We start from the raw sequence: 20,331 nt of genomic DNA, 5'->3' as shown, positions 1-20,331 counted from the left end.
ATTCAAACACCATTCTCCACTAAAAGAAACTAGGGATCTTTGGAGAAGTGGCTGATTCCAGGGCTGGGTAGGAAAAATATAAAGTAAACTTGAAACATCTTATGCTAGAAAGTAAGGAATTCTTCAAAAAATGATGAGAACATGTCTAAAAGACCCAGGAACCACCTTGAAAGGTCTCCCACTGGCCAAATCTGAGACCTCTTGACATCAAAACAAGTGAGAGCAACAGACCTGAATAAAATAGCAATCCATGAATTCCTCCTAAGCTGGAAAAAGAGAAAGCTTTTCCTTACAGCAGAATACCAACTAATGAATGTAAAAAGAATGATAGAATTGGAAAGCCATTTGGCAACTCTCAGGGTAACAATTAATACAGCCAAAAAACAACACGGGATGCTAACATTAGTGGAAGTTTGCTGAGAAACAGAATATTTACATTCTCAAAGTATCTCCCAACAAAAATGCTTAACATAGTAGAAAAAACAGGAACTTTACAGTGAAGAAATCTAACAGAGACCACCTAAAACAAGTCATTCAAATTAACTCCTTGTAAGGGACAAATGACACCATAAAATATACTGAAAAGGATGTAGCATCACTTCTATGATATTCTTGCTAACAATGCAGAAGCTCAATCTACTTGTGAAAAAACATCAGAAATACTCAGATTAAGGGAGGTTTTATAAAATAACTGACTTACTTGTTTTATGACCTTGAGGTCTTTGAAAGACAAATTCAAGAATTGTTCTAGATTAAAGGAGACTAGAAACATGGCAACTAAATATAAAATGTTATCCTGATTTGGACCCTGAACTAGTTTTTTGTTTTAACAAAGGCCGTTACTGGAACAACTAGTGAAATACGGAAAAATATTAGATAACAGTATTAATGTTAATTTTCTGGTTTTGATCATTATGATATGGTTATGTAAGAAAATATCCTCATTCTTAGAAAATACACACAAGTATTTGTGGTAAAAAGGCATCATATCTGTAATTAACACTCCAATGGTCAGAAAAAAAGCATTTATTCTATACAAATATCTATACTGATAAAGGGAAATCTTTTCTTTAGTGTAGAATGATTAGTTAATACAGAAAGAATGATGTAGTTAGATAAATCAGTTTTGGGGGCGCCTGGGTGGCACAGTCAGTTGAGTATCCAACTCTTGGTTCTGGCTCAGGTCATGACCCCACATCAGGCTCCACACTCAGTATAAAATTCTCTCTCTTCCCCTCTGCCACTCTCCCCCATTCACTCTCTTAAAAAAAATAGAAAAATCACAGTTTTATACACATCACAGTAAAAAATGTTTTCAGATAAGAATCATCAAAGGATGCTAAATCTACAAGAGGCAGGTTTGATGAGAAATAGAATATCAACATGGTCTCAAAAGTTTCTTGGGGTGCCTGCATGGCTCAGTCGGTTAAACATCTGACTCTCGATTTCAGCTCAGGTCATGATCTCACGGTTCATGAGATTGAACCCCAGTAAGGCAGAGCGTGCTTGGGATTCTCTCTCCCTTTCTCTCTGCCCCTCCCCCTGCTCAAAATAAATAAATAAACTTAAAAAAAAATTTCTCCTCACAAATTATCAACTAAGTGCAAAAGGAAAAATAGTAACTATACAGTGGAGAAAATGGGTGACATCTTACCCAAGTGATCAAAATGGACACCAATATGGGCAAAGGGATATTTTGTGAGTCTGGATGTGACACTGGGAGGACACATCACTCATAGTATTTCAGCTCACACTGCATAACCCACATTTAACACAAGGAAACATCAAAAAAAAATCCAAACTGAAGGATAATCTATACTTTAACTGTCCTGTATTCTTCAATGTATTGACACTTGTAGTATCAAAGACAAAAGCTACCAAACTGTTCCAGATGACAGAATCATGATAATCTAACATATGATCCTGAACTAGATTCTGAAGCTGCAAAAAAAATATCAGTGGAGCAACTGAAAGTGAGATAGGGGCTGTAGATTAAATGAAAGCATCCTATCAATGTTAAATTCCTGAATTTGATAACTGTACTTATTAGTATGTTTGTTCTTACGAAGTGCATATGTAACATTAAAGGTGAAAAGATATGTCTGCAATGTATTCTCGAATTGGCCAAGAAAAAAAATATAACGAGATAGAAAATGGTAAACCAAACATGAGAAACATTAAAAATGAAGTCAAATGGAGAAGAACATATGCTTCTTCTTAAAATTCTCAGAACATATACCTATATGTGCATGTAAATATATATACTTCTAGGATATATAACTATAAGTCTCCTGTTCCCCCATGTAAGGGAAGTAGAAACTAAAATGTGTTAGGTAGTTGCCATTAGGGTAAAAGGGTTAAGTCTCTCTTTTCTCAACCTTCTGTTCCACTCCACAGAGAAAACAGTACTAATTGCTCTCAGATGTTTTTGGTATGTGCACACAAGCTTATGGACATGTGTAATTCTTCACATCACTTTTTCATTTCACATTCATATTCTATGAATGAATGTACATAAAGGTATTCTATTGGTATTTAAGCTATTTCTACTATGCATATTTTAAATACAATCTGAGATTTAAGAAATACATTATCTCATCATTTTTACATTTACTTTGATAAAACCTGTTTGGCCTTAATTCTGTCATCTTATAGTTTTTTTAATGTTTATTTATTTTTGACAGAGAGAGAGAGAGAGATAGACCGGGAGCGGGGGAGGGGCAGAGAGAGAGGGAGACACAGAATCCAAAGCAAACTCCAGGCTCCAAGCTGTCAGCATAGAGCCTGACGCGGGGCTCAAACTCACAGACCATGAGATGGGGACCTGAGCCAAAATCAGATGTTCAACCACTGAGCCACCCAGGCGCCTCTTTTTATGCCTTATTTAAAAAAAATATTTTAAAATATTTTTATTTATTTTAAATTATTTTTTAAATGTTTTATTTTTGAGAAAGAGAATGCAAGTGGGGCAGGGGCAGAGAGAGAGGAAGACAGAGGATCTGAAGAAGGCTCTGTGCTGACAGCAGGAAGCCTTATATGGGGCTCGAACTCACGGACTGTGAGATCATGACCTGAGCCTTAGTCAGACACTCAATGGACTGAGCCACCCAGTCTCCTCTAAAAAATAGTTTATGCTCATGTTTTGTTTTGGGATTTTCCTTCTCACTTAAAACTTTTATTCAATTAAAAATATATATATATATATTTACTTTGAGGGTAGGGAGGGACAGAGAGAGGAGAGAGAGAATCCCAAGCAGGCTTCATGCTCTCAGGACAGAGGCTGATGTGGGGCTCAATCTTATGAATCCTGAGATCATGACCTGAGCTGAAACCAAGTTAGGACACTTAACCAACTGAGCCATCCAGGCGCCCCAACATTTATTCAACTTATGGCAGTCATATTATTATTTCAACAATATGAAGACTTATAATACTTATAATCTATTCTGAGGTGTAACATTAACAAAAATCTTCATAGAAGAACCTGAGTCTGGCCAGTAGGTCATTTAGGGAAGGAAGTTATGCAAGACACGAATGTGAAATGTGAGTTGTGGAAGTCAAGATCCCAGCTGATACCTGAGAAATGTACTTTCCCAAAGTCGACCAACCCAACTTTTAACGGATTTGGGCTGCTCTTTAACTTGATCCTATTATGGGCCCCTTGTGTTGATTTAATGAAAAATCCCTAATTGATTAAAAGTGAGAAGATACTTCTTGCTCTCAGAGCTTTTTTATTATATTTTGTATCACCTTTGTGATCTTTCGGGATAACAACGTATCCTAGAAAAACACTGTGTTAAAAACCTTACAGATAAATTAAATGGTTAAAATTTTAAATATTTTCCGTAATAATTTTTAAGCAAATAGAAATGTAGTATCTACACCATGTGTATCATGTTCTCTCTCCTACATATTTTATAGTGATATGTATGTTCACATAGTGCACTTGGCGATAGGAAGTATGATTTTGGTTTCCCACAGAAGGCTGCAGGCTTCAAAAGCAGAAGTCCAAAACCTTTGAAGGCAGCATAAGAAAAATCTTTGTCTGAACCTCAACGTAGTCTTTTAGCAGTCTATGTTATATATAAAAAAAGAGTCAAAATGTTGGTTTTGTACTATTTATTTTGGGGGGTGGGGAGAGACGGAAAAAAATTGGTTTTTGCTTCAAGGAGCCTTCCTAAAGAGTAGTAACTCATTTGTTACACACTACCATGGACAAACACTGTTGTTTTGGCTTTCGTGACTGTTCCAATTCAAGGTAATGTGCATAACCCGTATTTTTCTGAAATCCAGTGTGTTCATTTGGACATACATGGGCTGACCCTTATATTCTCATAGGAAAGGACTGGCACTTTGGCATCAAGAACAAATAAAAAGTATCATCACTACAACTTATGACTGGGGTCTGGGCTAATTACTAAGGAACAATTCAGCAATAATGGTCTCAGATGTTTCAATGCCCTGTGAACTTACAATTAATAAAGAGACTGCTCATTCTAAGAACCATACAACAGGAAGGGAGTGAGGGAAGAGTTACAAGTCTGATGCAAAATTCAGAGCAAAATATCAATCAGTAATCTCCTTCTCACTTCTGTAATATCTATAAATAAAGTAGAGGGTGAAGAAAAGAATTATATGAATAATGATAAATAAAAAGCATATAGAGAACTGGGAAAATATTTTTCATTAAATTTTCCACTTATGCTAATTCAACAAGACGCTTGTGAGAAAAAGAACTAAGGCAGAAAACTAGTTACACTGTTGTTTAGAAATTCTTGAAAGCAAAATAAAAAAGAATACTGATCAGGTAATCAACGGTTTAATATTAACTGTCTTAAAATGTGTTATTTTTAACTTGAACATCTATGTTATGCCTTGGAAATTCAAAGCAAAAAGTAAAATCACATAGAAAGCCAGAAACGTCACTGACACATCTACACAGACGTTTGCTTGTAGTTTTTGGTATCCAAAACCTTTTTTCCACACATTGCACAGATGCCTAAAATAAACAAACAAACAAAACATGTAAGCAATCAAATCATAATACCAACTCATAATACCAATCAAATACCTACTATTAACACTTTGGTTTATTTAAGTCACTCCTGAGGCTTAAAACATAATTTAACAGCATCAGAGAAGAGAAAAAAGCAAGCACGGACTTGCAGCTATGAACCAGGTTCTAAGTGTCATCTTGCCTTAGAAAAAAGAGCACTTGACTAACAGGATCGATCTCTGAAACTATGAAAGGCTACTCCTTTTCTATGCTATCTAAGTCAGTGCCAAATGTAGGCTGGATATGAACAGAAAAACAGTATTGAAAGAAACTTACCCTTTTTGTAGGCACAGCCCTGGCAGTAATGGGAACCCGGCTGATGTACCGAACTTTTACAAATTCTGCAAGTAGAGAACTTATTCTTTCCATATGGATCGAATCTGGAGTTGTTTTTTTTTTTAAAGAAAGAAAAATGCAAAATAGAAAAGAAAACAGTTAAATGACTTCCTTTAGGCAACAAATGGGATTAATCCATGCTTTGTTCCCTCTGTCAAACTTTACAGTTGATAGCCACAGCACGCTTGCAGCCAGCTACCCTCTCTCACTGCTCCTGCACAACCCTACCCCTTCCATGTGAGTTGTATGCTTATAAATGACTTATCAGTTGTACTTAATCCCAAGCCTGTTTCTACGAGTTGTATTTGCCAATCTATTTGTATGATATAGTTAAATATTATGGAAACTGATGAAATGTGGGTGCAAAAAGTGACCAATTCTATGAAAGACTATGAGAATGCTTTAGGATGGCTAGATAAATGTGAATCACTGAACTGCCATTGAATTAGGTGAGACAACTTCAAAATACAGACAAAATCATAAGTGGAAGGACTTGGCACTTTACAAGTTGTCAGTTCTTGCTCTACTTTAAGATACCGGAAATACGCATTCTGGTTATGATTTATGTGAGGAAAATGATGAAGAACTCTTATCAGTAGACTCATACTCAAAAGGCCTGTCTCAGTGCCAAATGACTGATGAATGCATGTACACGTCATGTGCCATGACTTACAATAAGGTATGTGTATCTTTTAATGATTGCCTATTTTAGCTGACATTTTCAACTAATTGATCCAATCCCTTTGCATAGAAGAGTTTCCGCTATATAAAAATGCCATTTTACAGCAGCTGGAGTAGAAAATAATTCCCCCTAAACTGGCTGTAACTTTTGTAACAATACTCATGTACTGAATACCAACACTGTCCTAGACCTGGTTTCTTCTCTTGGGGCACAACAGCTTATTTTCAAAGGTTAATTTTTCCAAACCCAAAAGAATGTCACCTTACTCTGCACAAAGGAAGATAGCACAGACACTATTCCTCTTTTTAATAAGGCTCGATTTGTTTGCATCCGTATGTCTAGAGATTACTTTTGTTTAAAACCGTATTTAATCCTAAAATGCACATTTTAATGTCTGACATCTTACAATTCATGGTAGAGCTTTTTCTTTATTAAAGTAATGATACCTCTTCTAAATGTTGGTATCTTAGATTCAATGCAATATAATGGTACACTTTCCAAAGTGAGATATTTAGAGTATCCAAAAATAATAGCTATTTATTAATGATATTGGAGTAAGGCTGGGAGCAAAAAGTAACTGGAGGTATCTAAAACTGTATAGTCTGGGGCACCTGGGTGCCTCAGTCGGTTAAGCGGCTGACTTCAGTTCAGGTCACGATCTCGCGGTCCGTGAGTTCGAGCCCCGCGTCGGGCTCTGGGCTGATGGCTCAGAGCCTGGAGCCTGCTTCCGATTCTGTGTCTCCCTCTCTCTCTGCCCCTCCCCCGTTCATGCTCTGTCTCTCTCTGTCTCAAAAATAAATAAAACGTTAAAAAAAATTAAAAATAAATAAAACTGTATAGTCTGTAAAAATTACAACTTAGTTAATAATAACTGAACTGTCTTAGAAGACATCAATAAGTCAGAGCAATACTTAGTGAGATGCTCTACTGAAGATTAAATCTATTATGCTGTTTTATATCCATTACTTAATAAGCACCATTATGTGCCAGGCACTGCAGGTAGTAAAAGCTTCATTATTATTATTATCATTATCATTATTATTTCTAATCCTTGGGACAATGTCATGAAATAGGTATTAATTCTTTCAGCAAATATACATGAGTGCCTACTATGTGCCTGTTACTGTTTTACATACCAAAAATGAGCTTGACAGACAAAGCCTCTACCCTCTCAAGCTGACATTGTAGTGAGGAGACAGACAATAAGTAAAGGAACAAACATGGTTTTCAGACAGTGATACACACTGTAGAGAAAATTCAAACAGGACACTGTGGCAGACATGAGGAGAAGGAGGGGAAGACCTTAATTCAGATGCTGGTTAGGGACCCACCCTTAGGAGGTGACATTTCAGCTAGATCCTGGCAACAACAAGGTGCCAGCTATGTGAACTCTGCAGGATGAGCTCTAGGAGGAGGGAGCAACAAACATAAACCTCTGCCAATGGGAGTGGGCTTGGCCTGTCTGATGCAGGAGTAGTCCAACTGGAAGTCAGAGAGGTGGGAAGGGCCAGATCATGGAGAACCTTGTAAGAAAGTGGAAGGGGGCCTAGATTATATTCTACCTGAAAAGAAAAGCAATGCAGGAGAAAAGCACTTATGTGCCTTTTAAAGGACTGCTCTGGTTACTATGAGACTGAATTATAGGGAACTAGAGAGGAAGCAGAAAGATACAAAGTTACTATTGCATCTACCAAGTAACAGTGGTTTGGAACAGGGTAACAGCAGTGAAGCAAGTGTACTCAGGTTATATTTTGCTGGTAGAGCTAAAGAATTTACTGATGAAAGGAAAGTGAGGAAAATGTGCAGAATTCTCGCTTTTTGGTTTGCACAACTGGACCGGACAGTGGTGCAGTAAGACTCTGATTAGAAGACAAGGACCAAGAGGTTGCCTGTTAGACATCAAAATGGTAAGACAAGTAGGCAGTTGGATATACGTTTGGAGCTCAAAGAAGTCAGGACAGGAGATGTAAATCTGGGTTATTAACATACAGTATGAATTTCAAGTCATTGGACTAAAGTCACTTGAGGAAAGATTATATATTTGTAAATAGAAAAAAAAAGAGAAAGGTCTAGGATTGAGTCCAGAGGCACTTGACTGAGAAGGAACAGTGAGTTGGGAGGAGAAAAGAGGGTGGTACCCCAGAGCCAAGAGAATACAAGGTTGCAGGGGTGCCTGGCTGGCTCAGTCAGTGGAGCATGCGAGTCTTGATCCTGGGGCTGTGAGTTTAGACCCACACTGGAGGTAGAGCTTATGAAAAGAAAAGAAGAGAAAAGAGAAGAGAAGAGAAGAAAAAAAGAGAGAGAATAGCAGGTTGCAAAAATGAGAGTTGTTAAAAGGTTAATCAAGATAAGAATAGAGAAGTGGGGGGCACCTGGGTGGCTCAGTCGGTTGGGCGGCCGACTTTGGCTCAGGTCATGATCTTGCGGTCCGTGAGTTCGAGCCCCGCATCGGGCTCTGTGCTGATAGCTCAGAGCCTGGACCCTGTTACAGATTCTGTGTCTCCGTCTCTCTGACCCTCCCCCATTCATTCTCTGTCTCTCTCTGTCTCAAAAATAAATAAACGTTAAAAAAAAAAAAATTAAAAAAAAAAATAGAGAAGTGGCCATTAGGTGTGATCCTGCTGCCATTAGGTGAGAGCAGCTGCAGGGATTGATGGGGCTGAAGACCCGACCGGAGTGGCAGAAGCTGAGAATGGAACTTATAGACATTGAGAAAGCCTAAGGCTTTTGAAAACTTTTGCTGTGAAGGGAAGCAAGGAAATGGGATGGCAGCTGGAAGAGTTCATGGAATTTTTAAGACTGGGAATAATAAATAAGGCATGATGTCAAAAAGTGGTTTTTAGGGTAGGAGACATTTTTATCTCCACTCTTAGATGAAAAAATAAAGTTCAGAGAAGTCAAGAAACTGGCTTAACTTCCTTAAGGTCTCAGAGCAAGAGAGTGACAGAGTCTAAATACAAATTTAGGTCTGACTCCAGAGCTTCTGATCTGTCCACATCTCTCTATTGCCTCCAATTTGTACAATAATGAAGATCTAGATGAAATAATGTACAGTAAACAAAACCAGGCAGTATTATTGCATACCACACTGAAGCACTTGAATGAAACTGCAAAGTAGTTTTAGGGGGGGTAAGGCCAGAAACCATCGTTTTGAAAAGAAAAGAAAAGAGCAGAAAAGAGAAAGAATGAGATGAAATAAAAGTCATGTTTTCTGGTAAAAAAGAGCAGTAATATCTTCACAAATTGATAGAGTGGGGAGGATCAGGGTGAAACTGGCAGGTTATAACAAATAGCTTGGCTTTGCATGCTGGTACCTGACTGTTTAAATCACGACAGAATGATACACACCAAGTTCAGTATGCTTAAGACTAAAAAGAATGGAAAGTTATGTCTCCACGATGTAGCTGCTCCTTTACCTACCTTGCTTTTTTTGAAGTTAAAGCTTTATTTTCATTCAGCTTTCTTCCACCACTTTCTATATCAAAATATACACATATTTTAGTGGGTTATTTCTGCACATTTCACCATAACATGTACATTTACCACTTAACAATTTGTTAAAGAGTTCATTCTTAGACCTCCTACCAATAGACTAGCCAATATCAACATTTTCAAAATCTTCATTTCATAGCTATGTTTTTAAGACACCACTTAAAAAGGAAACATTTATGATGAAACAATAAAATTCTGGATCATCATTTTATTTCTCAGACTCAAAACAGGACTTTAGGAACGGGTCTGCATTTAATTTATCTATTGTAAAATCTAGAAGCCATTACTTTGGTGCCACCGACCCTGAATACAGTATAAGTGCTTCTTTTCTTTCCCTTTGAAAACATCTTAACTGTATATAATGATATGAAAGTGAAAACAGTGTAAATGATTTAAGAATATAAAAGTCAGGTGAAGAAAGGGGGAATTAAATATATACTCTAATAAAACTGAATCAAATCAATTATTATGATATAGTCATTGGTTGAAAATCATTTAATGATTTTGCTATCTCTTACCTCATAGATTAGGAACCTCTAACATGTAACCAAGAAAACTAAATAGAAGAAGATATTAAATTGTTGGGAGGGATCTAGAGTTCTTTAATATTTAACAGATGAAATACTTTGTGCACAAAACATTTCCTTTTACAAATAGTGTAAAGGCTAAAACTTCAGTCACGGGAAATATTTGATTCAACTTCTATTTTCTAAAAAGGAAAAAATACCTGTGGTATTCCTTGCACCATCTTTCCATGTGTCTGGAGTGATAACAGTACCAAGTTTCTTTTCACCTGTTATAACAAGATAGTACAATAAGGGGAATTAAGATTTACTGTCTAATAAATACACTACTTTGTGCCTAAAGTTCACAATGGTATCAACTATCTTATTACAGTCGGAGACTTTTCATGCTGGGGTAGGGGCTATGAACTGAGACTGAAGTTACTAGCTGTGGATAATGGATAACTGACTCTCAGTAAAATCTGTACAGCACAATGGCTTATGATAGTCTTTCCCTGTACCTGTATACTTTAAACAAATCTGATAGATCTATTTATTCCATAAACATACTAAGCACTTAAGATACATAAACCACTATGCAAAGTTTAGAGAAAAATAAAATGGTAATTTAGATAAAGCTCTACTTTCAAGGAACCTACAACATGCTATTTTCCTCAATAGTAATCCTTAACCTGGGCTCCAGGGGTAGACCTCAGAAGACAAATGAACAAGGTGAAGTTGTACACCAAACTACTGTATATCCATTTTTCTTCTTGTAAGAGTCCATAGCTTTTCCAGGTTCTTAAAGGGGGTAAATACCCCTGAAAAAGAACCATTCAAACCAAAATGTAAGCTAGAAAACAAAAAGCATAGTAATTGACAACTTAAGCACCAGAAGAAATACCATGAAGGAAGAAATAACCTTGGCTAGGGAAGTCCAGGGGTTTCTGGAGAAGGCAGTAGAGAGAGTGTCTGCATGTTACAGTGGGCTTGGGAAGAAAAAGAAGAGAGGATGAAGGCAAACTAGAAAAAGGACGTATCCCAAGGAAAGGCATGGGAAGCTCATGGGCATGCAAAGTACTTTGGTCTGGATAAAGAGTAATGAAGGTAAGTGAAAATGTAATTGGAAAGATAAGCTGGGACCTCATTGTGGAGGGTCATCCTGAATGCCAGGCTCCAAACACAGAAAGCCAGAATTATTCTCTGCTCACTGAGAATGTATTAAAGGTTTTAAATTCGGGAAATGATACAGTACACTTATATCAGGTTCAATTCAAATATCTGTTGTGATTACTCTAAGCCATGTCCTGGCATACTGATGAAGGATAGTAAGACAAAATACTTACCCTTTGGTCCTACTATCTAGCATTTGGTAGGAATATAATACTGTTGCATGAATGAAAAGAAAAGGTGACAAAATGCAAGAATGGAAGGTGGAGTTAGGATTTAATTGAGCATTTTTATATAGAAGGGGAGCTGATTAAAAGATTCCAAAAGATAGAGAGACAAATAAAGGACCTGAAAAAGGTAGGGAGGGATGGCAACAAGAACACAAATAGGATTTTCCTCGAAAAAATAAAGGGAAAGAAGTAAATGGGTATGGATGCAGAACTGATTATGGGCATAGTAAAAGTAAGATGAAATGTTGGGAATGTTCCCATTTAATTACCTCGCTTTTCTTATACCTGTAAGGAGCTATTTGTCAACACAGGATGGGGTAGATGAAGGTGGGGGAAGTTTAAGGCACTGAAGAGTTTGGAATAGTCACTAGAGACAAAGGGCGAGGGGCTGACTAAAGAGAAGTAAAAAAAAGATTGATGCATAGTGTTAAAGATCTTGGAGATCAGGAAATATACTCTTTTAGTGGTACCAACTGGTTCATTTGTGCAGTTTTTCCTACTGGTCTTCACATGCATGCAGGACACTTTTGAGAAGAGCCAAAGGCTGGAAGAGCACGGTGTGAGGAGAAAGGGGCTGGTAGGGGATAATATTAGTCTAACTCAGAGTGATGGAGACCTCAGCTAGGTATTTGAAAGGCTAGGGAAAGTCGGAGCTGTTGAATGAGAGTAAAATAAGCAGGGCATACACGTGTTTGGATGCAGGTTCACAAAGGGATAGGAGAATGAATGAGAGATGATCGAGGCTTCGTCAATAGGTGACTGGGAGGATTGTGATGCCATTAAATGATGGGAGAGAAGGTACCGGTTTGTGAAGCAGGACGACACATTCAGTCTTGGAAGTACTAAACCATTAGGTAACAACCAGATGGAGGGTCCCAGTATTGTTTAGAGAAAATTTTTCTATTGGTGCTTAGTTTAGAGAGAAGTCAGCTGGAGATGTGGATTAGACATTCATTGGCATGGATCTGCTACTTGAAGCCAGATATTTCTAAAACTAGAGTCAACTGTTCTTTAAAACTGCAAAAAGAGTCAAAAGAAGGTCAGATATAGATCACTGGGAAACATCTACTTTAAGGGGATAAGGAAAATAAGAAAACTTGGAGATTATAAAAGTAAAGAAGCACTGGGAGAAGTAAATTCAAAGAGAATCTACACCAAGTTTCAAAGTCAGAGGCATAGACAAGCACTGAGAGAAAGGTCTTTCGATTTGGTGTTTAGGAGACCTCCAGTGAACTTCTGAAAGTTCTTTCAGTAGTGGGGCATAGCGAAAGTTTGGAAAGCACTAAGAAGTAACAAAATATGAAGGCAACAAAAATAACCAAGCCTTTCAAAAAATTTACCGTGAAGGCAAAGAGAGAGCTAGGTAGTTGCTTGAGAGTCTACCTTTATGTATAGGAGAGATATGAGCTTACTTATAGGGTGAGTGGAATGAGTTGATAGATGGGGGATAAGAAATATGTAATAAAAAGAGTATACTTAAAAATTTTTTTTAAATGTTTATTTATTTTTGAGAGACAGAGCATGAGCCAGGGAAGGGAAGGGAGAGAGGGAGACACAGAATCCAAAGCAGGTTCCAGGTTCTGAGCTGTCAGCACAGAGCCGGACGTGAGGCTCGACTCCACAAGCCAATGTTGCATGCTTAACCGACTGAGCCACCCAAGCGCCCCAAAAAGAGTATAATTTTATTTGAGGAGTAAGATGGTATAGAAGGTAGAAAGGCAGTAGACCAAAGAAATAATAGAGTTGGACTCTCAGACATGCAGGGAAGTAGAAAAGCAAATGGCCTTTTATAACACATAGCATGTCCCAGAACCAACTATGTGTATTTATTTTAATACCACATCAGGTCCTGAGTCCTCAAAATTTTTATGTACCTTAGGAAATTAACTCTCACAATTTGCTTAGTATCCTTAGTTTCCCTGGGAAAAAGCACTTATGGTGTAAAGCATATCACACAAATTAAACCAGGCAGAATACCTGTCCTCTAAAGCTAAAATGTACAGAATTAACACAAGTTACATAGAAAGACAAATTTATATGTTTAGAACTACACTACATGAGAGAAAAGGTATCACGGAAGGTGCATAATCTAAATGTGTAAGCCATATTTACTCAAACAAGCAAAACCAAAAAACTGCTTAAGTACAGGATAGAATAGAATTAAAGGACATCAATGTCAAAAAGCTTAATGTACTTTTCAGAGTGATGAAAATATTCTAAAATCGATAGTGGTGATGGTTGCATAGCCCTCTGGACATACTAAAAATAACAAAATGATACATTTTAAATGGGTGAATTGTACCTATGTCAATTACATTGCAATAACTTTTTATTTTATTTTTTTAATTAAAAAAATTTTTTTAAGTTTATTTATTTTGAGAAAGAGAGAACAAGCAGGGTAGGGGCAGAGAGAGAGGGGAGAGAGAGAATCCCAAGCAGGCTCTTCACTGTTAGCGCAGAGCCCAATGTGGGGCTCAAACTCACAAACAGTGAGATCATGACCCAAGCTGAAATCAAGAGCCAGACACTTCACTGACTGAGCCACCCAGGCACCCATCAACAATTTTTTTAAAGCTTAATGTGAGATGATGATATAAAGCATAGAAAAATGGATACATTATTTCCACTTTACCCCTCATAAAATGAAGGAGAGTTTAATTCTCAGTGCCACATACTGGGGGTTATGATAGAAATAACCAGTTTTTGAGTATATGCGAAGGCACTTTTATATCAGGCTTTACCTACATTATCTGAACCCCATAAATTATGTATTATTCTCATTTTTCAGATGAGGAAACTGGGGCCAAGATATATTAGGTAACTTGCCCATGGTTATTCTTTTACCTAATATAAGAACTGTGATTCAAAATTATGGGTGCCTGTGTTCAAAGTTTTATCTACTAGGGGGGATATAAACAAAATTGATCATGTTAATGTTAACACAGATAAGAGGACTTGAAACCTTGCCTAGAAGAGCCAGAGAGGCTGAGGAATAAAAAGACTTAGGGATATGACAGCCGTTTTAAAACGTATAGACAGTCTAGGATATCAAAAAATCGTAAGAAACTTTCTAGAAACCTTAAGGGTTTGCATTAGAATCACCAGATGGCGACTACAGGGTGGAAAGCCTTTTCTAAAAGTTAGTGACATTTACACAGACTGCTTTGAAGGTGGTGAGACTTTCTGAACCCTGCCTCAATACCACAGGTATGCATGCAAAGAGTATCTAAGCCATTGGATAGGATGCTAACTTAGTGTAGCTAGTTAAAATATAGGATGCCCTGTGAATTTTTAATTTCAAAACAACGAATGTTTTAATTTCAAAACAACAGTACTGTCATGTCCTAAAAGTCAGTCAAAAGTACTTTCAGTAGTGAGGAAGAGCACGCAAAGACATGTCTCAAATATTGCATGGGACATACTTCTAGAAAAAAGGTATTCCTCTTTTTAAATGTCTGTTAACTGTGGCAACTCTAGGACTTTTAAGATCCAGTCCAACCCTGAGGGTCTGTAAGGCGAAGGAGCCAGTCAAGAACTGTATGGGATAAGATCCCGGGTTGGAGGGGAAGGCAAAGGAAATACGCAAATACCTACAAAACTGAGACCACTCTGAACGCAAAACGACTATACGATCGTTGGGGAGGGACAGGAATGGTCAAAAAGGGTAAGAGGACAGAGGCTGGAACACGAGAACTGAGGCTGAAAGAAAAATAAACAAAAGACAAGGACCCGAAGAAGCCCAGTTAGTTCCTCCTAGCCTCCTTCTCACAAAGATGCGGCCTCTTAACTCACATTTTTCGCACACCATCCTTCCCCGACGGTTCCCTTGGCCACAGAAACTGCAGCAGCTCGAAAATATCAACACAATAGCCAGAAAAACATTCCCCTTCCGGGTTACGAAAAGCCACTTCCGGCCCCTCCGCCCCCCGCCCCGCCTATCCCACACCTGAAAAGCCGCGGGAAGAATTAAACGCCAGCGGGAAGCGAGGCTGCTCCCATTGCCCGCCCCTCCACTTCTGCAATTGGCTGTGCAATCTTGGGTCTCCGCCCCCACAGGCCTGCGCATGCGCGAAGGTCAGGGCGGCGGGTCGTACCTGATGGTGGCAGGTAGTAACCCCCGCTTCTCTTCCGCGGGCGGGAGAGTAGGTAAGCCAAGCCGAACCCTCCCGGCACGCGAGCCTCCGGGGGGTGCAAGCAGCCCCCACCAACTGCCCATGTGGCCGTCAGCGTCTGTGCCCCGTCCCTTCGAACGCCACCCTTCCGGAGTGACCCAGGGGCTGCCCTGATGGACTGGCCCTCTTTTGGAGTCGACTTTCTGTGTGTGACCCTCCATTTCTCCTGGTCTCCCCGCCGGTGCTCTTTGATTATGCCTCTCAACTTGTTCCTCGTTCCTCACGCTCGCGCCGACTGAGGCTTGGGCAGAGTCCCCAGCGACCGAGTTTGGGGTGGGGCTGTAGAGACCAGTCCCGCGATTTCCGGGAAGGCTCTTATGCGAGCCGCCCAGAAAGGCCTTCTCTCCAGCCTCAATACTTGCGGACCCGGGCCAGGTCAGACGCCGGAGGCCAGGGCCGTGGCCTCCCGAGGGGCGCACTATGGGCGTCCTCGCGTGCTCGCCAAGGTCCACCCCCCGGGCTTCTTTCTCAGGAGGGGCACTTAATCCATCCTCTTCCTTTTTTGTTCGTTCGTTGATTCAGTAAGCATTTGAGTTTGGGTACTTGCTCACTGTATTAGATCCAAATCTGCTCATGTCATTTGGGATTCTGAGAGTGGCCCAGAAAAATGCCCGAGGAAGTGAGATAGCTCTTAAGACCCTGTATTCCAGATCCTCTGCCCCGCCCCTCAGCCGGCAGAGGGTAGGAGCTATGCAAAACTTCCCCTTTTCACCTTCTTTGTATATCTTTATATTAAAGAGGTGAGACTGACATGGCTGTAGCGCTTGAGAGCTTGGGACCTTGGACGTGCCTCCTAAAGTGTCCTAGCCTGTTTCTTTATCAGTAGACTATTTGCCTTTGAAAATTACAGTGCGAATTAGCTCAGAGCTGTTAGTATAAGGCCTGCACTTGCCCTTTTGTTTTTCTGGAATATTCACCACAATGTAACATGTGGACTATTACCTTTAATAAAGCCCTTGCTTAACATTTGCCAATGTTATGTATAAACTCTGTTATATATATATGACATATAATGTGTATTTTATAAAAAGAGAAAGTAGACTCTTTTTTCCTTCCATTTATGCTCTAGTTTTGATTGGAACCTAGCACCTGTAACAGACATTGTCATTTTGGTATTTCTGGAGCATTGGGCTGTCTTAGTTTAGCATAACGTTCTTTGAACTTTCTTGATTACACTGGCCACCATTTGAGTATTCAAGTGTGCACTTGGCGTCACTTGTCATTTGCCAGAAGGTGTGAACTACTGGCAGGGGTTAGACAGGGGTCCACAATGGTTAAAAAAGGAATACCTACAGTTTAGCCAGAGTGTATTCATGGGGTTTTTAGAACACATAGCTTATATTTCCAATAAGAGCAAATCATTAATCCATGCATGTTGTTTTCACCTCTGTGATTTTGGGGAAAAAACAAAACAAAACAACAACCAAACAACCAGACCCCTTAATTGGGCCTAGGACATGACCCTTTGACAGAAACCAGTTACAAATGTTTAAGATATTCGTAAATTTGTCCTTTTTAGCCTCTGAGAGCTTTTTTGAACCATATTACTCTACATGTGAATTTATACATACGCATCTTCTCATACTCTGAAACTAATACATTATTGCACATAGAAAATTGGTACATACTTACTTTTAGGCGTTGGAGCATTTAAACAATGGAAAAGGTCATTATTGCATATGCTCTTTTCTTAATTTGTTTTTCATTAGATAGCCACTCAAGAAAACACCATGAAAGATACTGATATCAAGAGACTACTGTATACTCATCTTTTATGCATATTTTCAATTATCCTAAGCATCTTCATTCCATCATTCTTCTTGGAGAACTTCTCAATATTGGAAACACACTTGACATGGTTGTGCATCTGTTCTGTTTTTGTAACTGCCGTCAATCTAGTATTATATTTAGTAGTGAAACCAAATGCATCCTCTAAAAGAAGTTCATTATCATATAAGGTAAGGCTTATTTCTTGATAACTGATTTTTAGATAGAGATGGTGTTTCTTTTAATGAAAGAATGAAGTATTAGTCATGTCATTATGGGGTTATTTACAGTGAGTAGAGGACATGTTTCCCCCTGCCCCCCTGCCAAAATCAGTGGCCTATTATTGCTGGAATGCTGCCTACAATGTTTGATAGATCCTAGCCATGCATCAGCTGTGGAATTAGAGTGTCTTCAGTGGATACTATAGCATTGTGAACCTATATAGTCATGTTTTAAGTCACCATTGAAGATAAATATGTGATGCAGTAGTCCTATCTTTAAACTTTAGAAGACATTTTAGTTTATTTTCATTTATTTTTTTGCATTTCTGAAAGAAACTTAATGGGTTTCTCAGAAATTACAAAAAAAGCCTCTCTGGTAGCTTTGTTTTAAGCATGGCCTTCCTTGACCATATTTTGGTCAAGAAAGTGACACTTCCTTGACCAGTGTTAGAATTTTCAGATGTTAGAATCTACTTTCTGAAATGTTTACTAGAGGATAACACTTAACTATTACTTTAATAAAGTCCTCACTTAACGTTATCCAATACTATATGTAAGCTGTCCTAGGTAATTTAAAACACATTTACTGCTCTGTGATTAAAAAACTCAACATGTGTTTTATAATTAGATCTTTTTAAGCTTCAAATCAAGTAGGTCCCACTCTGATTTGCGGACACGCAGGTCTTTTTTCAAATGGATCATATAATAACATGAATATGATTTAGGGATTAATTTAGTATTGGTACAGTTTTATTAGGAATTTTGTTTTTAAATGAAAAGAATTGTTATTATTTTCTGCAAATATTTCATGTATCACATAATTAGGACTGTGTGGGTTTTTTTGTGTTCTAGCATCCTGATGTCGGTAAATATTTTATAAATACGATTAATAACATAGCTCGATACCCTAGGGACAGAAATGCTTTTTGATTCTAGTGCTGATTGGGTGGGTGGAATATGAGGGTCGGTTTGTAACTTGTAGGCTGTTGTGTGGAGCTATATAGAGGGCCATGCACCTGAATGTGTGCCAGACATGGGATCTGACTTCAGGCTACTCAAAGGAAAGAATATTCAGCTGTTTCACCCATGGGAAGAAGTTGTGTTTGTAGATAAATTGGAAGCATTTGCTGTCCTCTAGGCATTGTCTTGAGTCTTTAAATCATTCTTATTTCTTTTTTAGGTAACCAGGTTTTTGAAATGCTGTATCTACTTTCTTATGTCATGTTTCTTCTTTCATGTAATTTTTGTTCTGTATGGAGCACCACTCATAGAGTAAGTGTGAAATTTTTACCTTCAGGCAATTATGTTTTGGTTTTAATTTTTTGTAATGTTTATTTTTGAGAGAGAGACAGAGCGTGAGTGGGGGAGGGGCAGAGAGAGGGAGACACAGAATCCGAAGCAGGCTTCAGGCTCTGAGCTGTCAGCACAGAGCCCGAAATGGGGCTCAAACTCACGAACCATAAGATCATGACCTGAGCCAAAGTCGGACGCTCAACCGAATGAGCCACCCAGACGCCCCAAGGCAATTATGTTTTAAAATGCTCGCTTACTAATACTAAACAAAGACTAAATCTGTTGGTGATTAGAGAAGAAATGTCGTGTGTTTAATTACTGGATCACAGAAGGATACTGACATCATTGCCTTTCCTTAGTAGTGTTATTCTTTTAAAAAATGGTAGAATGACATAATTCATTAAATGCTTCTATCAACTAGCCTTCTATTACTGCATTGCATGTGGGGGGTGGGGAGGTAGATGAGAAACTATACTATACCAATAAATGTGTGGCCCTTAGGACTTGTGAGTGAATTTACTATAATGACATGTCTAAATTAGTTACAGTTAGCATATCAATTCTTAGGAAATGTGATTCTGAAGTGCTTGAAAAGAGTTTGTTTTCTCAAGAAAAGTCAATAAATCCCTGCATTTAATTATTTAATAAGCTAATGTTTGTAGTTTAAAGGCAAAATTTAACTCAAAACTTTTTCAGAGCTGACCAGTTTTTTAAAAAAACTCAATTCATGAATATTTCCTATATATGTTCATCATGGATTGGGAAACTTCATTTAGCAGTGATTAATGATTACGGTGAAACCAGTGATGTGATACATAAGCACGCACACATAGTTATATGTATAGTTTTATATACACACTAAATTCACAGGTAATTCCTAGAGAGAGGAGGATAAGACCTTTGTAATGAGAAATGGTAGTTTCTTTATAATCCATTTTAGAGTAGGATGAATGTCTTGAGCAGTGGTTCTAAAACCAGCAGCATCTGCATTTTATCAAAGGCAAATTATCAGGTCTCAGAAACTCTAGGGGTGCAGCCCCCTAAGTTTAGTTTATCTAGCTTTCCGTGTGGTTCCAATACAAGCTAGAGTTGAACCAGTGGTTGCAAAAGAAAGTTCCAGAGCCTATTCAGGAAGAAAGTTAATTATCTAGAAAAGGGGTTTCTCGTAGTGGAGTGTCGTATGGATTACAGGGCATTTAACACTTCTGAATTCTATCTTTAAAGCCAGATACTTGCTAGATTGTTTTTTAGAGCTTGCATTTCAATACATTTTTTATAGTTATCATTTTGGTAGGACTTGTGTTATCTTTCAAAGTAAAGTGTAAGAAAATGTTTTTATATTAAATGTATTTAAGAAACAAAGATTATGTGTGTATATGAATCTTTAATGCTTTTTAAAAAATTAATGA

At 38.2% G+C, this 20,331-nt stretch overlaps 2 protein-coding genes across 5 annotated transcripts in view; one reads left to right on the top strand and one right to left on the bottom strand.

The window, feature by feature from the left end:
• Positions 1-4,104: 4,104 nt before the first annotated feature.
• CRIPT (CXXC repeat containing interactor of PDZ3 domain) lies at positions 4,105-15,358 on the bottom strand. The gene is made up of 5 exons (XM_043603317.1): positions 15,262-15,358; positions 10,294-10,359; positions 9,495-9,549; positions 5,333-5,436; positions 4,105-4,999 (listed from the first exon to the last, which is right to left on the bottom strand). Exons 1-5 carry the CDS (start codon positions 15,275-15,277, stop codon positions 4,935-4,937), a joined length of 306 nt encoding a protein of 101 aa, XP_043459252.1. The 5' UTR covers positions 15,278-15,358; the 3' UTR covers positions 4,105-4,934.
• A 119-nt stretch (positions 15,359-15,477) lies between these two features.
• Positions 15,478-20,331, top strand: part of PIGF (phosphatidylinositol glycan anchor biosynthesis class F) — a 35,386-nt gene continuing 30,532 nt past the window's right edge. The window contains exons 1-3 of one of the 4 annotated variants that reach the window (XM_043603313.1): positions 15,478-15,615; positions 17,351-17,599; positions 18,810-18,901. In XM_043603313.1, coding sequence (XP_043459248.1) covers positions 17,372-17,599; positions 18,810-18,901 — 320 coding nt within the window. In that variant the 5' untranslated portion in view covers positions 15,478-15,615; positions 17,351-17,371. Of the gene's footprint in view, positions 15,616-15,656; positions 16,163-17,350; positions 17,600-18,809; positions 18,902-20,331 lie in introns of those variants that run through there. The other 3 variants (XM_043603310.1, XM_043603312.1, XM_043603311.1) reach the window with 3 other exon arrangements.

The sequence above is a fragment of the Prionailurus bengalensis genome, chromosome A3 (assembly GCF_016509475.1).
Source record: "Prionailurus bengalensis isolate Pbe53 chromosome A3, Fcat_Pben_1.1_paternal_pri, whole genome shotgun sequence".
Taxonomy (NCBI): domain Eukaryota; kingdom Metazoa; phylum Chordata; class Mammalia; order Carnivora; family Felidae; genus Prionailurus; species Prionailurus bengalensis.
Note: the sequence above shows the minus strand (reverse complement) of the source record. Positions and strands in the feature narration are given on the sequence as shown.